Genomic DNA, 20,983 nt, shown 5'->3' with positions numbered 1-20,983 from the left:
TGGGTACATTAATGACTTCTATACTACCTTCAATAATGATATTGATATTGTCCCCATATTGGTTGAATGGTATAATGCGGGCACTGACTGTGGTGACTTACCTGAGGAGATGCTGGAAGCCCAAGTGGTGACGATCCCGACTGCTGACTGTCGTAACTATATACCGATCGCACTTCTCAATACTGACTTAAAAATTTGCCAAATTGATTGCCAACAGGCTTAGTCCTCTCATACCTGATCTAGTTCACCCTGATAGGTGGGCTTTGTCATGGGGCATCAAGCCTCCGATAATACGAGAAGAGTCTTAAATATTGTGGAGCATATCTCAAGATGCCAGGATGAGCTTTTGATGCTTTCTCTGGACGCAGAGAAGGCATTCGACAGACTCCACTGGGGTTATATGCAGCAAGTCTTGATGAAATTTGGTTTTGCTGGCAGTGTTCTGAAAGTGATCCTAGCGCTCTATGGTGGTCCATCCACCAAGGTTTTTAGCAATGGCTTCCTCTCTGAGAAATTTGCCATCTCTAATGGCACCAGACAAGGTTGTCTCTTCTCATGTATATATTAGCATTTGAGCCATTGGCGTAACACATACGCCACAAGATTGCAAGGGTTTCAACCTCCGAGGGACCGACCACAGTCTTTGTCTGTTTGCGGATGACGTGTGTCTTTTTGTGTCCAGGCCAGAGACCTCATTACTTGAATTACCTAAATTCCTGGCCGAATATAGCCAGGCATCACACTACAAGCTACAAACAAACATCACTAAAACTGAAACACTCCCCCTTAATCTTCCACTAGACTCCTTGACCAGCTTAAAGTGTCGTTTTAAATATGCCTGGAGAGAACACTCACTGTCCTATTTGGAGATACACATCCCGGCCAACATTTCTGAAGTGTTTGATATGAATTACCCACGTTGATTGCCCAGCTCACCAGGTTATCAACCACTTGGATAAGCTGTGAGCTTTCCTGGCTGGGTAGAGTGGCCGCGTTCAAAATGAGGTTATTCCCTAAACTCATGTATGTTTTTAGAACAATTCCCTACCTGCTCTCAAAGTAGTATATGGACGCACTACATTTCCTTATGGTTAAATATATCTGAAGGGGCAGACCCTCCCGACTGTCCTTTGCCCGAATGCCCCTGCCCTGAAGACAAGGTGGGCTTGCCCTACCTAATCTAGTAAAATATCAAGAGGCATGTATTATATCTTAGACCTGAGACTGGGCTGTTGCAGCTCACCACAAGCCCTGGATTGACCTTGAGCGCACCCTCCACCCTTCCTTTCCCATAGCTGATCTGATTTGGCTCCCTGATTGCTTGAGACCTTATTCCTCCCAGCACCCCTCCTCCATTTGAGATGCTCTTAGGGCTTGGGATAGGACGGTAGGATCCTCCCCAGATTTTTTTACCCCCAACCAGTAACATCTCTCTCTCCAGCGTTTCCACACTTATCCCTGACCTCGATCTATCTGGCTGGATCTCCGAGAGCTTTCACTCTCGGACACATTTGTTTGGTGCGGAGGGTCTGTGCTCCTTTGCACAGTTGCAGGACATCTTTGGCCTCCCTTCTAAAGACTTCTACAAGTACCTGCAGCTGCGGCATTGGATCACTGACCTTCTTCGTCAGGCCTACCCGCTGGATCCACCTCCGCCCCTGATATATTCTAAATTGACCAGAGCAACACCAAAGGAGGCACTACATTTTGGTACACTCACCTTACCACTCTCCCTGATATGACTAAGCATACCTCTCAAACAAAGTGGGAATCTGATCCTGATGTAGCCCTCTTCACAACCCAATGGGACCACATTTACAATTATTTATCTAATATGTCTATATGTACTAAATCACCTAGAAATGTTTGTGACGCTTTTATATAGGACCTATCTAACCCCGTCCCACCTACATAGGATATGGCCCTCTCACTCCCAACTTTGCTGGCGTCAATGCGGAGAAGTAGGCAATATCTTCCATGTTTTCTGGTCCTACCTGGTAATACAGCCACTTTGGGTAAAAATTTTAGACTAGCGGAAGAAGTCGCGAAGGTGCAACTGACCCCATCCCCACTCATCACTCTCATCCATCTATTTCCCAAACAACTGCTGAAACAATCACAGTTATGTGTGGGGTCATATCCTTATTGCTGCCAGGGCAGCAATTGCACAACAGTGGAAGCAATCAGCTAAAATCCAGTTCAGCTATGAGATGGAGACGTATGATGTCCCTCACCCATAGTCAAGTGGATGGCCTAGCATCTGTTCACCACTGAAGGTGAGGGTTCGAAGATATTATGCCATCAGACTTATCGGCCATTGCCACTTTTGACCCGCCTGACCAGCCTCTCCATGTTTCCCCAGGTGACATGTAACAGTTTGGGGCTAGTTTACTTACCTGCCTGAAAAGTGCCTTGTGTATTAACCTTTATGCACTGATGCCACTCAATATTTTGTTGTATTGTATGTTTTGTGTGCTCCCCACTATGTACCCTTCCTTCTTTCTGTATCCTTCTCCCTTACCATTTAAATAACCCAATAAAAAATAATTCTGTTAAACAAAAATTATAAATCTGATAATTATTTGACATTGGGCTCCTAAAATCCAGATCTAATCTGTCCTCTGAATACTAAATGTGATTAATCTGCATAGCATACCCATCAGGGTGTATTGTTCTACACTATTGGACAATAAAAATCAAATTTTAATTGTATCTTCCTGTGGATGTAGATTTGTGAATGAAGCAAATCTGACCTGTGATCAGTAAACATTTTGTATGAGAACATCAGCTAACCAAGCTGCAAAACAGGTTCCAGGTTTGTAAATATACTAACACAAGGTTCACCGTGCTAAATTACTATTTATAGAATGAAGGGAAGACGACAGACCCTCGTGCTTCCGCATAGCTGTGCCAAGTCGAGTGGGAGGGGATGCTCACTGAGAGCTATACAGCAGCCATTCTCCAAACACTCTCCTTTAACCCTTTCTTATAAACTCAGATTGGCCATTGGGAGTTTACCATTGTGTGACGCAGTATTCAGTGGACACTTGCAGAGTGTTTGAGGTAAATAAAATACTGGGCACACAACTGCTGGAGGATAACCACAGGAGTGCCCATGGAGCGCCAAAGCCAAAGCCTTCTCCAGAATCGGAACAGGAAGGAAGTTGAAAGACGGTCATGGGAGCCAGCAGCTGACAGTCTTAAGATTTCTACAATGACTAGTTCCTTTTATATATCAGCCTTCCCCTGTCTCTCCTCGTTCCAACCATACCACACCTCCAGTAGCTGCACAGCAATCCCAGTCACCTTACTGTATTTGCACACACTTTCCCACCGCCAGCTACAATTGTTATTCCACTATCTTATTTATCAAGTCTGTACCCCACACGCTCCTAGATTGTTAGCTAATTAGGGTAGGGCCATCTTTATTGTCTGTTTTGTACCATTGTGGACCTGATTCAAACCCGAATGCAAACTGACTAATTTAGGTGTTTAAGAAGAGAATGCAACTTGTGCGTAGTTCCACCTGTATTCAAATTAAAGCATTTCTTAAGATATGTTATGCTTTGAATAGGGGTTGATATACGCTCTGTATAAACAGACCTTTCCGTATGAAGACGCACATAACAAAATGAAGTATACGCACCTGCGTATGTACAGTAATTTCACATCAGAATACACATAACTTAAACATTTTTTATTTTTTTTTAAAAAGTCAATTATAATCTTTGTCCTTCTGTTCTAATATTTTACATTAACTAAATAACGCTTCAATGTGTACAGTGCATACAATACGTTTTGGAGAAAAATCTTAAATACAAACACTGGTTCTGTGATCGCTAGTGAAACGCATACATGTAATTTTTCAATCAAAGACTATGGCGTGTTGGTCATCATTATTGTACAACATTTACACTTGTCCTGTAGCAGGTGTAAAATATTTGGCTAAAAACAAGAGTACTTCTGTCAGGCACAATACTTTAATCGGCCGCATCTGCGTATACACGCCCATATATTAAATGGCCTATAGAAACACAGAATTTGACGTCAGATAAGAACCACTTGGCCCATCTAGTATGCCCATTTTTTAACCTATGGTAACCTCAAACCCTATTTGATCATTTATTCTTAATAACGATATCCTTATGTCTATCTAAAGCATGTTTTAATGCTCTACTGTATTACCCTCTACCACCTCTGATGGGAGGATATTCCATGTATCCACTACCCTCTCTGTGAAGTAGATTTTCCTCACATTTACTCTGACCCTACTTCCCCCCAGTGTCAGTGCATGTTCTCCTGTTCTAATACTTCTCTTCCCCCCAGTGTCAGTGCATGTTTTCCTGTTCTAATACTTCTCTTCCCCCCAGTGTCAGTACATGTCCTCTTGTTCTAATACTTCTCTTCCCCCAGTGTCAATACATGTCCTCGTGTCCTAATACTTCTCTTCCCCCCAGTGTCAGTGCATGTCCTCGTGTTCTAATACTTCTCTTCCTTTGTAGAATGTTTCCTTCCTGCACCTTGTTATAACCCTGGATATATATGAAAGTTTCTATCATGTCCCTCCTTTCCCTTCTCTGTTCCAAACTATACATATTAAGATCTTTTAGTCTTTCCGGGTAAGTTATATTAGTCCGCCCTTTTCCTCCTTTGTAATGCCTCTCCAGTGGTAAGGGGCATTAGTGTCAGATGTGTGCGGTTAGCAGTTACCTGCACTTGTGATCATTGGTGTAATGTCCATTACTGGGCATGCGCAGTGCCGAATCACGCAAGATACGCTACGCAAATGGACATACATCTGAAATTGAATAAGGGTTTATTTGTATCACCATCACCTTTTATGTACAATGTTGTGTAATATGTTGGTGCTTTATAAATAAAGGATAACGATAACAATAATAATAGTAATAATATTATCAAACCCAGTAATTGGATATGTATGTTCTAGATCACTTTTAGCATTTAGGATGTGTACTCCAGATAAAGTATATTATTTTCAGCTGCTCCGAGGACCTTTGTGTCATCGGATACTGGAATGATTCTGGCACATGGCACGTTTCCTGCTATGTACAGGATTACACAACACGTATTATATGCAATGTGAAAGCTGTGATTGGCTGAGACAGAGGCTGTGTCCCGTGACTCATAGCACTGGTTACTTTATGTGAAATTTATTACATGAGATTAATGTGAGATTGTTTCATCTGGAAAAACTCTATGGTTACCACTTACCAGAAATATACAGCATGTATAGTGTCAGCTGTCCAGGTGTTTTCCAGAAACCAGGGGTTGTATGGACAGAGTGGCAAAGTCTGCCGAGAATTCAGTGGTTCTGGTGTTGGTTTTAGTGTTACCAGGCACTTTTCATGGTAACCACAACTCCTCACCCACTCATTCCTGTGTCACAGATGTGGTATTTGTCTGATGCATTCCTAGACACACAAGGTCACCTGCGGTTGACATTAAAGACAGCACAATCAGCATACACACCCTGTATACGGATCCTTAATGAATAACATTTAACTTGCCGGTCGGTGTTTTGATTGAAGGTTTTGTAATCATTAACTTATCTTGCTATTTTAATTTAAATGGGGCTGGTTCACACCGGCACCCTTGCAGTATTTGCTCGTGCCTCACTTCAAAGCGTTTGAGATGTATACTGCCGTTCGCTTCTGAGGGCGCTGGGATCAATGGTCCCTAAACCTGCATGACTTTCAGAGCGCGTTATCAGCAAATCACGTAAACATGCTCTTTTGAACCAGCGCTTATGTTTTTATCATTATTATCCAGGGCTGAATTAAATCAGGTCCCTTCATCCCTTCATATAAGGCCACGCTGGACAGGTAAATCCCCCACCCCTCTTACCCCCAACCATGTAATTCATTCACCCCTCACTCACCACCCACCATGTAATTCATTCCCCCCTCACTCACCACCCACCATGTAATTCATTCCCCCCTCACTTGCCCCCACAGTATTTCACTCACCCCCATCCAGTAATTTACTTTATCCTCCATCCCATTGTAATTATTTCCCTACTTCCTAACCCTCACCTTGTAATTTAAACCCCCCCCTCCTTCCCCCTTACTGACCGACCTGTAATTCATGCTATCCTCCCTTATTGCTCCTTACAATGTGCAGAGAACGTAGTGGAGGTGGAGGGGAGGCAGGGAAGGCAGGGCCAGGTGATGCCAATCTCAGTGCTGTGATGACCACACAAATCATGCTGTCAGTGGCTCAGAGTTTGGCGCAGTATGATGACGTCACAGCGCTGCACTCCACCCCCGGCCTATTGCTGACACGAAAGAGCAGTAGCTTGCAGCATCACAGCGCTAAGACTGCCACCTCACTCCTCTATACAAGGTGGGAAGAGATAGGGGAGGGCCAACATTGCCAGCCATCACACACTGCTGACACCCTAATCATGCATGTTAAATATATATTCAAGACAGTAAGTCAGTTCTCTATCTCGCCACTCTAGATTGGGCCTGTCTGCCGGGGTGGGAATACGGTGCCTAGGTCCACTCAAACAGACAGTGTTGAAGATAGGTCCAAAAGTTGATGAGTTCAGACTCCCTCCCTCTCTTGACTGTTGCAACACACAATGGTATCAACTGCAGTAGAAGACATTATATGTCTCTGTCCTCACTGTTGTGGGCAGGTACCCGATGTACCAGGAGACTCACCTCACTTCTCTGCCTTTTGTCTAAGATCAGGTGTAGATGCCCGTGTAAGCAGTGGTGCCTAAAGGCACCCCCAATAGGCGATGGACAGTCACCTGGTCCTCTGGCCAAGAGGTTGGTTGCTAAAAGCTTGAGAGTGTCCTCTGTGCCGCCTGAACAGGGTGTGCCCGCACATGCACTGGTGGATGGGAACACCTCTGCACTAATAAGGCATTTTGCAAAGACCTTTCTTTCTGTCAATACCTTTATTTTTTTACTACAGTTTCGGTGGTCAGGATGTCAAAGGACCCCGTCCTAGGTTCAGTGAAGCCTAATGGCTCAGAGGGATGGGGAGGAATGGGCCCTTTCACTTTCAAAGAATAAAAAAAGGTGACCAACTCCTCCAGCAGGTCCTCAGCTCTATCTGGCTGGTCTCCAGGAGAGCAAGATGGCCACCAGGTTTCTCCTTTTATGTCCTTCGGTGTGACCACCCATCCCCAGAGGATGATGACATCACCCTTCCAGCTATCAACAGGTTGTCTACTGGCAAAGCATGCTGGGGCTTGTAGTTTCACAACATCTGGAGGGCCGCAGGTTGGACAGGCCTGATTTATGGGATTATCAAGAACTTCAAGGACAGAGGTTCAATAGTTATGAAGAAGGCATCAGGGCACCCAAGAACTTCCAGCAAGTGCCAGGGTCGTCTCCTAAACTTGATTCAGTTGCAGGATCAGGACACCACCAGTGCAGAGCTTGCTCGGGAATAGCAGCAGGCAGATGTGAGTGCATCTGCACGCACAGTGAGGTGAAGACTTTAGGAGGATGGCTTGGTGTCAAGAAGACCAGCAAAGAAGCCACTTCTCTCCAGGAAAACCATCAGGGACAGATTGATATTCTGAAAAAGGGACAGGCACTAGACTGCTGAGGACTGGGGTAATTAAATTTTCTCTGTACATTCCCCTTTCAGATTGTTTGGGGCATCTGGAGAAATGCTTGTCCGAAGAAGGAAAGGTGAGCGCTACCATCAGTCCTGTGTTATGCTAACAGTAAAGCATCCTGAGGCCATTCATGTGTGGGGTTGCTTCTCAGCCAAGGGAGTGGGCTCACTCACATTTTTGCCTAAGAACACAGCCATGAATAAAGAATGGTACCGAAACATCCTCCAAAAGCAACTTCTCCCAACCATCCAAGAACAGTTTGGTGACGAACAATGCCTTTTCCAGCACAATGGAGCACCTTGCCATAAGGCAAAAGTTATAACTAAGTGGCTCGGAGATCAAAACATCAAAATTTTGGGTCAATAGTCAGGACACTCCCCAGACCTTAATCCAATTGATAACTTGTGGTCAATCCTCAAGAGGCAGGTGGACAAGCAAATATTCTGACAAACTTCAAGCATTGATTAGGCAAGAATGGGTGGCTATCAATCAGTATGTGGCCCAGAAGTTGGTTGACAGCATGCCAGGGCGAATTCCAGAGGTCTTCAAAAAGAAGGGTCAACACTGCAAATATTGACCCTTTGCATAAATGTAAAGTAATTGTCAATAAAAGCCTCTGATACTTATGAAATGCTTAAAAACTGAGAGAGAAAACAAAAGAAATAATGAGGTGCACTGAAGCTCGCTAAGATGTCACCAATTCAGAGAGTGGGTTCAGAAATAACTTAAAATATAACTTTTATTTAGTCCACTAAAACAGCAAGATATATAAAATATCAAAAGTTAAAACCAATGTATAATTAAAACTAACTGGATGCATGCCTAGCTATATATAATAAAGGAGAACCATGGATGGATAACCGCTATAATAAGCCTCCTTCAATTGTATATAGAGTAGTGGAGAAAAATCCTGATACAAAACCAGACAGCCTTTCTATCTGGATAATCATAAACCACCAAACTAAATGATGTGTGGCTATTGTTGTTAATCAAGTGGAGGAACAGCACCCGGCTCAATAAAATTATGGGGGGTGTATTGCTGACTACCTCAACACTGCTCCACTAACTCTGGGCTTAATTGAGCAAATTCCATGGGAAAACCTCCATTCAAAATTAAAGCAATAGGCAAAAAGCATCCAGTGAAACACCGACGCGCGTTTCGCTGGATATGCTTAGTCGTGGCAGAACACAGAAACTTACCAATCCGTCGGGTGCCGGGACCCAGCAGCCTCCTCTGTCCCGCAGCTTGTTACTGACGTCGATATTCAGTGACAGCTGCGGGAGAGAGGAGGATGCTGGGTTCCGGCGCCCGACGGATTGGTAAGTTTCTGTGTTCTTTTTTTTTTTTTAATGGCTGGAACGCGGCATTCCAGTGACAGCGCCGCGGCACCCCTGGGAGCCGCGGCGCACAGTTTGGGAACCGACGCTATATACAATTGAAGGAGGCTTATTATAGCGGTTATCCATCCATGGTTCTCCTTTATTATATATAGCTAGGCATGCATCCAGTTAGTTTTAATTATACATTGGTTTTAACTTTTGATATTTTATATATCTCGCTGTTTTAGTGGACTAAATAAAAGTTATATTTTAAGTTATTTCTGAACCCACTCTCTGAATTGGTGACATCTTAGCGAGCTTCAGTGCACCTCATTATTTCTTTCGTTTTCTCTCTCAGATTTTCAGTATATAATATAACGAGAGGTGCACCCCAATTAGTTGGATATCACAGGTTGTTTCCTATTTTTCATTTATATATTGGGTTGATGCTCGGCACTGGTGCGATCGAAATACTTTTTCTCCTCTCCTCTATCTAGCTCATCCTAATGAACTTATGAAATGCTTGTAAGTTTACTTCAGTATACCATAGCAACATCTGACAAAAAGGTCTAAAAACGCTGAAGCAGCAAACTTTGTGGAAACCAATACTTGTGTCATTCTCAAAACTTCTAGCTATGACTGTATACTAGAGTCAGAAGAATTCATGTGATGAAACGTCTTTAGCATGAAGATCACTAATATATCAAATAAAACTTATCAACACCGTAAACTCTTGATAATTTTTAGAATGATAAGCTATAAACTACATATTTCCTCTGCGTATGCTTCCATGTGCTGGGGTGTGGTGCCCAATGAACGGAGCAATACATGCACCAAGGCAGCTCTAATTGCATTAGTGCATAAAAGGTCAGAATTACTAGAAACAAATTATACATGCAACATGAACAATTATGTTACAGACTAATATGTAGAGTTATGTCATAATATATTTCCCTAATAGATGTGAATAAATGTGAACCATATCTCTCTGTCAGTTTCAGCCATATACCTGATTTTTCCTATTATAAGAGGGAGGCATCACATAGAGCATGAACATTAATGGAGTGGTAATGTTTCCTAATTCCACACATTACCTCCTGCCTCAGATCTACACGTCTGTTTCCAGTATGACATGAGAAAAACGAGTAATAGTGTAAAATGGCTCTTTTATCTGCATAAAGGACTCCTCATCCATTCTAAAAGTGCTTGAGGCGGGGCAGGAATGTACATCTGATCTGCCTCAATACCTGACTAACAGCAGGCTGTGACATCCCTACTGCCACACCTACTGTGGTCTGGAATGACCCAAAGGCTCATAGGTGTAACCAGGAACCAGGACAACAATTTAGTCAGTGGTGGTATTATCAGAGGCTCAAGGTCACTCTGCACAATTTTTAGAGTTTCCAGGATGACATGAGGTGGTAGAGACTGAACCAGAGGTACCTCCTCATTATCAGTCATCTCAAAGAGGCTTCCTCTCCTCTGTTTCACTTGCAGCAACTACAACTGTTTGACACATAAACCCAAAGAACAGAGATATGATGTTACGTGTGTGTGTTTGCAGGCCAATTATGAAAAGAATAGTGGACATTTAATAAATTTTAAATGTGAACATAACTTCACTTAATAAATGGAATTTACGTTGAAGATATGCTATACACTGTAATTATTCACAGTGTGCAATGTGTTTTTAGACAGGTATATATAAACATATTTGAGATATACTTCTTACATATTTGTGGATTGTATTCCAAAACACATACGTGTATTGGAATCCTCATATATTCCCATTATAAGAAACCATCCAAAGAATGTAAAAAAATAATGTAACTTTATACTCTAAACACAGCAACATGTATGTTATCATGGACATCATTACACACCCAGTACAAAAATATTAACACCAGCAATTGTCATATTTTATGAAAATCAAAGCCTCATTTAGAATTAGGAGCACATCCAGCTATAGGATGCAGATTTACACATGGAGAAACCATATTGCAATGCACAGGTTGCAAATGTAATTTATTTTTGCATGCAGCACAAAAATACTGGGCAGCTTTATTTTTGCAGAGTTGAAGTGGAATATTCTTCCCTTCAAACTGTAACTCTGTTCACATATTTGAATTTTGCACCCTCTGCAGGCCCTAATGATATACTGCAGCTGTGCTTAGAGCTGAGCTACAGTATAAAGACTGACACAGTTGTGGGTAATCTTATAACGCAGGCAGAGTTGGTTAAGAACCTATGAGGCCCAAAGTAAGATCCTTGTTCCCCCCCCTCCAATTGGTCCCTCTCCACTCCAATCGATCCCTACAGAAATGCATTTTCTAGGCAAACTGACACGGAGGTTAAAGCTTGGAAAAGCTCCCCCAACACACGACAACACTAATATATACTGTATATTACAACCACTTACCACTGCTTCTGCTCAATCCACCGATCTCCTTCTGCACAGCTGGTTCTGAGTTCATGTCCTCAAACCTGTAAAGACACAAAGGTTAAATGGTTGGATGTATATATAGTGTCAGCATAAATATACAGATACCATTGTAAAAACTCAACAATGCTGCTTCAACTGAGTCCAGCACTCGCTGTGGCAAGTATATAAAATAAGTAAAAAAATATATAAACCACATGCACATATATCTCATTATCCAAACCACCATATTATATGCAAAGGAATTATATATACTTAGTCCAAATCAACACAATATTATTTAATAGAGATGTCACAGTGCATTAAAAGTCCCTACAATATATTATTAACCACACCAAATTCCACAGTACATTAATAGCCGACACATTTTAACAAAGAGGCACCACTTTACATTGATATTCCCCCCTCTCTTTTACCTGCCATCTTAATCCTATACCCTCACAAATCAATTAATCTGTCTCCTGTGCTCACCCTATCCTAACAAAAATCTGTAATCTCTCTCAAATGACCAACCCATCTCTCAGTTCCCATGCCCCTCCAAGTTTCTTAAGAGAATTGCCACACACACTTTCTCACACAACCTATTGAAACCTCTTCAGTAAGGCATTAATTTCACATAGACTGCTCTGACTAAGGTTGTCAATGATCTGATCACTAGTAAATCTAAAGGCCATTTCTCACTTGTAATTCTCCCGGATCTTTCTGCTGCATTTGACGCTGTTGACCAAATTTCTCATACAGACACTACAATCCCTAGGTCTTCATGACACTGTCCTATCCTGGTTTTCATCCTACCTATCTAATCGCTCTTTCAGTGTTCATTTCTCTGGATTCACCTCCTCTCTGCTTCCTCTATCAGTTGTCTTCTCATGGAATACTAATAAGTTTCTCTGGATTTCAATATTATCTTGGCTGCTATCAAATTGATTAATTGGCTGCTATCAAATTGACCCTAGTCTCTGTCTGTGTGTGTGTTAGAGAATTTAGAGTGTAAACTCCAATGGGGCAGGGACTGATGTGAATCAGTTCTCTGTACAGCGCTGTGGAATTAGTGGCGCTATATAAATAGCTGATGATGATGATGATGATCTTTTGGACCCAACTCCATCATCATCATTATCATTTATTTATATAGCGCCACTAATTCCGCAGCGCTGTACAGAGAACTCACTCACATCAGTCCCTGCCCCATTGCGGCTTACAGTCTAAATTCACTAACATACACAGACACACACACACAGATTAGGGTCAATTTGTTAGCAGCCAATTAACCTACCAGTATGTTTTTGGAGTGTGGGAGGAAACCGGAGCACCCGGAGGAAACCCACGCAAACACGGGGAGAACATACAAACTCCACACAGATAAGCCCATGGTCAGGAATTGAACTCATGACCCCAGTGCTGTAAGGCAGAAGTGCTAACCATTGAGCCACCGTGCTGCCCACCACATCTCCGTTCTGTGCAAGATCTGTTTCTCTCATCCATTCCCTTCCCAGTCACAGGACTTTTTTGGGCTGTGTCCACTTCGCTCCCTCACACAAGACTTTTCAAGCCTCCAAACCTTCAAGCGTTCTCTGAAAACACCTCTCCAGGCAAGTTTATCAAACTCCTTAACTGCCCTCTTATTCTACCCTAATACTACCCTCTACATAGTTCACACATGACTTACCTGTGTTATTTCTATGCCCAAACAATCCTCTGACCAACAGTGCTGTGTGACTGGATCATATAGCCCACTATGCACTACATACAATCTGGCTGCACCATTAAGAAATATGTATCACGTAACCTCATGTATGAAACTCTTGTTGTCCTATAGATTGTAAGTTTGCAAGCAGGGCCCTCTTACCTCTCTGACTTTCTGCAATACCCAATTGTATTATATGTTTGTTCCCAACTGTAAATTGCAGCATGCTGGCTCCATATACATAAATATTAATAATAATAATTTAAAATAGGTACCACATAACATTAATACCCCCACCAGCACCCACATAAAATTATTACCCCCTTCACAATCATACACAACAATAATAGCCCCACCAACCCACACTATCAGCTGCATAACATTATTACTCCAACACACTCCAGAACCCATATTACATTAATACTCTCACACATATCAGCCCCCACATACCATTACTACCCCCCCTATATACTTTCTCCTACATAACATCAATATGTGATCCACATATTATTACCAGCCCCCTAAATAACAATAATCCCCCCAATATACTTTCTATGCTCAAACCCTCATCCTGATTACCCCGTCACTGTATTTGTGGTACTGGGGTGCATAAGTATATAATGTAATTCTTTGCTTGTCCTTTACTTGCTCTTGGGTGCAGGCATAAGCACCAGAGGATCCCCACAGATGCTGGTTTTACTGTTTAAGTGTGGCAACAGATGTTGTTGTGCGGTGCTGCAGTGCAAAAGTTGCTGCAGTAAGTTGGGCGCTGGACTATCTCTAAATTGCAAAATATAAAATATTTTACTTACACTTATTCTCCTACAGCACCGTATTTGGGTTGCAAATAGTAAAACAAATATGTACAGCCCCTGCCTCCTCCAGCACAGTTCTTAAACAGGTAACATGAATACTTGTGTATAGTACAGTCACATTCAACATGGCGCCTGAGCACCCACCTATCTCTCTCAGCAGTGTTTCACCCACCTATCCTCTGCAGGCGGTGACACTTCAATGTTTGTTGCCTCTCTGCTCCCAGCAGGATGTCTCTGGGTTCAGGCACTCAGATGCTATGTCTCTCAGTCACACCGTTACATTCTGAGGTAATGTGGTATATTTCCCCCCTGACAGAGCTCCTCTACATCATACAGCCACATTCTGAGGTAATTTCTTCCTCATATCTATCTGTCCATTTAATTCGATTCCAGATTTCCAGCGTATCCCAGGACCTCCTCCCCTCCGGCTGTCACTCTCTCACCACACATTTCTCCTCAGGTCACACCAGCCTTATGTTGCTAAGCAACTGCTCCTTGTGTGTCCCCTCTGCGTCCTAGTTCTAGGGCCACACATTCAGTCACTGGGAGGGGAGAATAACAAGGCCACATTTGACTCAGAACTGATCCCATGCCTAAGTCTCCCTAAGTTATATTCCTTCAATTATCACCTAATCCCCCTTCCCTGGTACCCCCTAAATTTACCATAGACTCCTGTCCCTCCTCACTCTTGCCCATCTGCCAAGCTGTCCCTGACCATTGCCACCCCCCTGCTATCACTCCTACCGACCCCCACCTGTTAGCATTATCAGTGTCCCCACAAGCACCATACATTTTCCACCAAAATTTGTCTCCTCTCAGAGCCCAACAGGGAAGTCCTACACAGAGCTCGGAACTTTATAATCCTCATTATCATGTTTCATCTGAAACACTTAACATTTAGTTTAGGGAATAAATACATAGGGGCATATTTAATTGTTGGCGTTACATGGAAAAGGAACGCGGCATGCGCACTATTATCGTCATTACGGTAATAGTGCGCGTAATTACCGTTATTACGATACCTTTAACGCTGGATTTCAGCTCGCAGTTTAGGGAGCTGCGAGCTGAAATCCAGCTTAGAAATGCCAAAATAACGGTAATATATTCAACGCCACGGGAAACGCCAACAATTGAATATGCCCCATATATTGAGAAAGGAAAACAATAAAAATAAAAGTGCTCTGTGCAAATTAGAAATACATTTTGATAAACATTTCCACAGACAAAATGAGGGACACTTGGAAACTATGTTTGTATGTTTAGTAGTGAATTAAATAATTACATAATAATTTCAAAGGGACAGTTGGAGGAAGCACACAGAGGGAAATACAGTCTATGGGGATCTCGACACATTTACAATCCCCGTGACATGATTATCAATAAATATTAACTTATAAAGCACAGAAAATAATAAAATATTGTAATAATTGCATCTTAAAGCATAAAAATGAGTACTTGTACTGTGCAGTTGCCCAATATTAAAAAACAGGGACATCTCCTGGTAGAAATCTCTAAAACTTAGGACTGAAGAAACTAGATACAACTGGCAACTATGTAATTTACATTGCATATGAAGAGTCACCTGTAAGCATGCAGCATATGAAGGTTCACCTGTAAGCATGCAGCAGCATAGCCCAGGTTTAGCATATGGTTGTAACGTGGGTGGATTCATGTCTGCACGTTATATAACTGATAGTGCTTAGTAAATGACGCCTTTAGTTCTAGAAGGAGGCAGGAAGGAGTGCCCGTCACACGGGGGGAGGGTGCATCCATTCACCGGACTTTCCAGGAGTTCTCTCTATATTCTCCATGAAGAGAAGCTGAATGACAGATGGCGCCTGCAGCGGTGATCGCGACGATCGTGCCGATCCTGTGCTCAGGGGTAGGTGATTATATCTGTATTGTAACAGTCTGCCCAGGCAGGACTCATGTATCGTGATATAGTATTGATAGAAACTTTTGTATCCACATGTATTGTTATTCAGGAAACTTTTGTATCCACATGTATTGTTATTTAGGATGGTCAATGGGAGAACTATCAAAATGTTTCTAAATTGATGGCAGCCCCCCTCCCCAATAGTAATAACCAGGGGGTCATTAATGTCTAGCTGCCAAAACAGTGAGCCCCTAACTGGGTGTGTGCCCCCCATTCTGACTAGGCAACTTCCTGCTCTCCATGTGCTGTGGTACTACAGGTGTCAGCATGCCCTGCCACTCCAATAGAATGTATCTGGGTGCAAACAGAGATGGCAGGAGGAATTTAACCTGGTTAGGACATTGTTTTTGGGTGTCAGAGCATGTTGGGTCATGTAGTTCAGACATTGACCTGTGTACTAGTTATTAGAGAGGTCCTTGTACTGAGCTGAGATACCATAATGACCAGTCTCTGTACTCTATGGCAGGTTACAGGTATAATCTGGTCCAGGACAGGTGGATATAAAGCACCTGCCTCTGAGCTTTGTCATAAACCTCTTGGCTGCTGTGTGGTTGGTGAAAGGGTTAATAAAGAACACCAATTAAATAATATGTAATATGTAAATGATATGTAAATATTTGGGTGGCTTATAATTAATGGAAGGGGTGCTGGGGTTAATTTCTTGTGTTTTTATTTTCCATTTAGTAAATACGTCTTCTAATGTGGTCTTTCCAGATGTGTTTGGTCAGTAAATGGTTCATCTGGCTGTTTCTTGATGTCCGTTATGTAAAATATCAAATGAGTTAATCAGTATTTAAGATTGTATGGCACCCTGATGTGGATTGTATGCATCAAAGTTATGTTCTACACATTAAAGTACAATATAAAAGGGATGAACTATTTGCAAATGTGGTTCATTAAGTGGCAGCCCTACTACTTGTCACTTTCTTATCAGTTGTTTTGCAGTGTATTGTTCCAGCCAGTTACACATAAACAGAATCCAGTCATGTATTGGTCACTCAGTCTGTATTGTATGTCAGTCTACAGCATGGCGTTCCTGTGGTAGAGCCCACAAAATGGCCGCCTCCATTCTGTGTAGAGGCTGTTGGACTTTTCCATAATTATACTGTTATTTGTTGTTTTCAATATAGTGGTCAATATTTTTTTTTTTTTTTTGCATTAAACACATACAGTGGTTTACATAAGTGGGGTTTCCTCATTTTAGTGACATTTGATTTCAATCCTAGTTAAATAAGATGTTGCAAAAGTTATTACTCTGTAGTAACCCATAGCAAGCAGACATTTGCTTTTGTGGATAATTACCTACAAATGGGTTGTGAATCTGATTTCAGAGTACCAGCGTCCAACCTATGGCTGTTCGGGGGCTATTTGTCTGCCCTGTTCTTCTTCACATACATCTTTACCCAGTAATGATGTTCTCGACCAGGGGTAGGCAACCTGTGGCTCTCCAGGTGTTTGTGAAACTACAAGTCCCAGCATGCTTTGCCAGTAGATAACCAGCAGATAGGTGGCAAAGCATGCTGGGATTTGTAGTTTCACAACACCTGGAGAGCCGCAGGTTGCCTACCCCTGTCCTAGACATTAATCAGCGTAATACATCACTGTGATAATTATTATTTAGATTGGTATTAAATGTTCATACATTTTTAGCAAACATTTGACATGATTCAAATATGATTTGATTAAAGCTCAGGCATAATGTTATAATCTTTTATTTTACTGGGAGACTAGTAGAGGCTTCTGGGGGGAATTCAATGGCCGGCGATGCGGTACGTGTGTACCACATCGTCGGCAATTATGGTAGAAACCCCCCATAGGGGTGCGAGGAGCAATAAGTGGAGATTTCTGTCAAAATCTCCGCTGCAAAGTGTCTCCTGGACGTTCTGGAGACGCTTTGCTTGAATTCCCCTCTTAGGGGCATATTCAATTACGATTCCGGTCGGCGGTAACGCACGTTACCGCGGAAAGTGCGCAGTATTGCCGGTAATACGGTACCGCAATAACGCGGATTTTCGTACGCAACCTTTTGGCCTGCGAACGAAAATCCACGTTATTGCGGTACCGTGGATTACCTTCGCGGCCCGTTTTGGAATAAACTATTTTAATTGGGACATGGGCAGAATAGATAGACTAGTTGATCTTAATCTGATTATATATATATATATATATATAGGCAGTGCATCTCCTTCTCAGCCCTGGCTACCTCCTGGTGTGGATGTAGATAACTAGGGGGTCCCCGCACATACAGGTTATTATTATAGATTCTCTGTGAAGATATTGGGACACAGGGGATGTTACTTGGGGTGCAGAGCAATCAGATGTATCGATAATTTGGGTGCCAGACCATCTCTATATTACATTTATTTTGTAATAAACTCTTTATTTACACGCCCTCTTCACTCCAGCACATTCTTAAGCGGTTGCAGTGATAAAAATGTACAGTCCTATAGACATCTCCTGTCTCCTCCTCATCATCTTCATCATTTATATAGCGCCACTAATTCCGTAGCGCTGTACTGAGAACTCACTCACATCAGTCCCTGCCCCATTGTGGCTTACAGTCTAAATTCCCTAATACACACATACACACACACACACACACACACACACACACACACACACACACACTAAGGTCAATTTTGATAGCAGCCAATTAACCTACCAGTATGTTTTTGGAGTGTGGGAGGAAACCGAAGCACCCGGAGGAAACCCACACAAACACGGGGAGAACATACAAACTCCACACAGATAAGACCATGGTCAGGAATAGAACTCATGACCCCAGTGCTGTGAGGTAGAAATGCTAACCACTGAGCCACCATGCTGCCCCACTGTCTTCTGCACAGTTCTTAAGGGCTACATGGACACAATATTAATGGGATGGTCACATCCAAAATGGTGTCTCTCTCGCTCACCCTCATCTCTCTCTCACAGCAGTGTTCACTCACCCTTCCTCTGCGGGGGTATTCTATATCTCTCTCCCGTCCTCTGGGGGGTATTATATATCTCTCTCCCGTCCTCTGGGGAGTAACATCTCTCACCCGTCCTCTGGGGGGTAACATCTCTCACCCGTCCTCTGGGGGGTAACATCTCTCACCCGTCCTCTGGGGGGTAACATCTCTCACCCCTCATCCTGTCACTTTCTGAGGTAATTTATCCCTGAAATCTGCCCCATGTCACTAGTATTATGTCAGTGATGTTGTACTGTGGCCCCCAGTGGCAGCAGGCGATGGACCAGCTCCCAGATTACAAGTGGGGTCACAGGAGCTCCTCCCCTCTGTCCTGGGTCCCTAACTGTCCCTAACTGTCCCTCCACACAGGTTCACATCCCCTTATAACAGCCTTATGTTGCTAAGCAACCCTCCTGCTGTGTCTCCTCTGGGTCCTAGTGCCGGGTCATACCCTCAGTCACTGGTAAAGGTACTTGTGCTGACTGAACGTGTCCTGCACTGCTGAGACCAATGCAGTCTGAAACAGGTCTGGTCTGTGTCGGCACAAGTACCCGCCGTGATCTATTTTGCTTTTGGAGATAGTTTGGTGTTCTGATCCGCCTGCTGATGGCCGTCCCTCGCAAACTTCTCATTCAGATGAAATATTACGGCCTAGAATCGAATGTAATTCCATTCCTGTACTTCAAAGACAAGTTCTACATGGGCCTCAGTGGGCATTTTTGTTTTTGTGACTCGTAAACCAAATCTGTTTGTATTTATTTCTCAACTTAAGTTGCTAAGCTCCAATTCTTCTGTTTATATTATCTTTATTATACCTTATAGCTGGTGTAATATGTATAGAATAATAAATATGTTGTCCTTTCGCTCTAGATTCTTTATGTGCTTTTCAGCTTTGTCTTTATATTAGTTTAATGTCTGGAGTATGAAACAGTGCTGGTCCTTGGGTATAGTTGCTGTGTATCCCACGGCAAAAGAATAATCTAACACTGCGTGATGATCTATATGACTGGCTGAGAAGCACAGAAATAAGGTAGACCAAAGACAAGCTCTGGTAAACAAATACCCACACGGTCAAGTGTTTGACCCTGTGACTTGTTAATGGTCATAGCAAACAAGAATTTCTGAGGAACAGCACCCCAGCTTAGCTGGAAATGTAGTTCAGGAAACAGGGAGTTCCTGTTGCATACAATCATGTGGAAAATGTGACATGCCTTTAGCCTGAATCCCAACTTGTTACACCTATGATGCCTTTACTCTGTCAAGTACATTATTTACCTAATTAGGTTTTTCAAGTACCCTCAGCCTGAAACAGATCTGTCTGCAGGAGGCTGTTCTGTGTTGGCACAAGTACCTGTCATGCTCTAAACACTCTGGTGGATGGGGCATTGGCCCAGAACTGCCATTCAAATGGCATTTCCCAGAAGTCCATTCTGCATTTGGAAAGGGTTATTTCAATATTTGCCCTTAGAGAGAATTGCTTGAAAGTCTCACTATATCCACCTACTCTTCTAGTTAGTGAACACAACAGAAACAAATTAACAGAACCACACTTTTTCTGTACTCATTTTCTTTGTGGGAATCTACCCGTGTTTTAATGAACTTTGTCTTCAACAAAATGGCCACTATTATGTTTTGTCTCCAATATTTTTCTCCGACAATGCAGATGTTTCCTGTGCTGAGAAGCACTGAGTGAGAAACTATAATTGGATGTGAGGGGAAATCAGTATTAAATTTGAGTTGCACTCATTTACAAAGTATTCAATTAATTTGGATGAATTTATTTAAATGAGGTTAATATTTTTATTTTTTAATGTACAGCTCACTTTATGCCATTTTTGTTTTTTGTTTTTAAGTATTATATTTATATTTTTCTTTTTGCTTTTGCTGATAATACACATAAAAGTAGGACTGAATTCCTATCCGGGTCATAGATCAGTTAGTATGTGACCTTTGTATGTTAATGACTGTAAAATTTGCAACTACCGTATTCCTGCTGATATAGTTTGATTGCCATGGACTGGATTAATTATGTTACTGCATATATAACCAGGTGTATTATTTTTACCTCCATTTGGACTTTGTAACCCCATGCAACTGGCTGTTGTATTAACCAATCTATAAGGTTATCTTAGATATCACAGAGAGTGACAATTACACATTGATTTGTCCAGGGTTTATTGCTTGGAATGTCTTAACCCTGAAACTGACTTTACACCCTAATGGTTAGAGACACA

General features: G+C 42.3%; 1 protein-coding gene across 2 annotated transcripts in view; it reads left to right on the top strand.

Annotated features, from left to right (window-relative positions):
* Positions 1-15,578: 15,578 nt before the first annotated feature.
* Positions 15,579-20,983, top strand: part of LOC142103990 (tumor necrosis factor receptor superfamily member 6-like) — a 28,089-nt gene continuing 22,684 nt past the window's right edge. Inside the window, exon 1 of one of the 2 annotated variants that reach the window (XM_075188417.1) lies at positions 15,579-15,744. In XM_075188417.1, the coding sequence (XP_075044518.1) occupies positions 15,694-15,744 (51 nt within the window). In that variant the 5' untranslated portion in view covers positions 15,579-15,693. The remainder of the gene's footprint in view (positions 15,745-20,983) is intronic. The other variant, XM_075188415.1, reaches the window with a different exon arrangement.

The sequence above is a fragment of the Mixophyes fleayi genome, chromosome 10, assembly GCF_038048845.1.
Source record: "Mixophyes fleayi isolate aMixFle1 chromosome 10, aMixFle1.hap1, whole genome shotgun sequence".
Taxonomy (NCBI): Eukaryota; Metazoa; Chordata; class Amphibia; order Anura; family Limnodynastidae; genus Mixophyes; species Mixophyes fleayi.
Note: the sequence above shows the minus strand (reverse complement) of the source record. Positions and strands in the feature narration are given on the sequence as shown.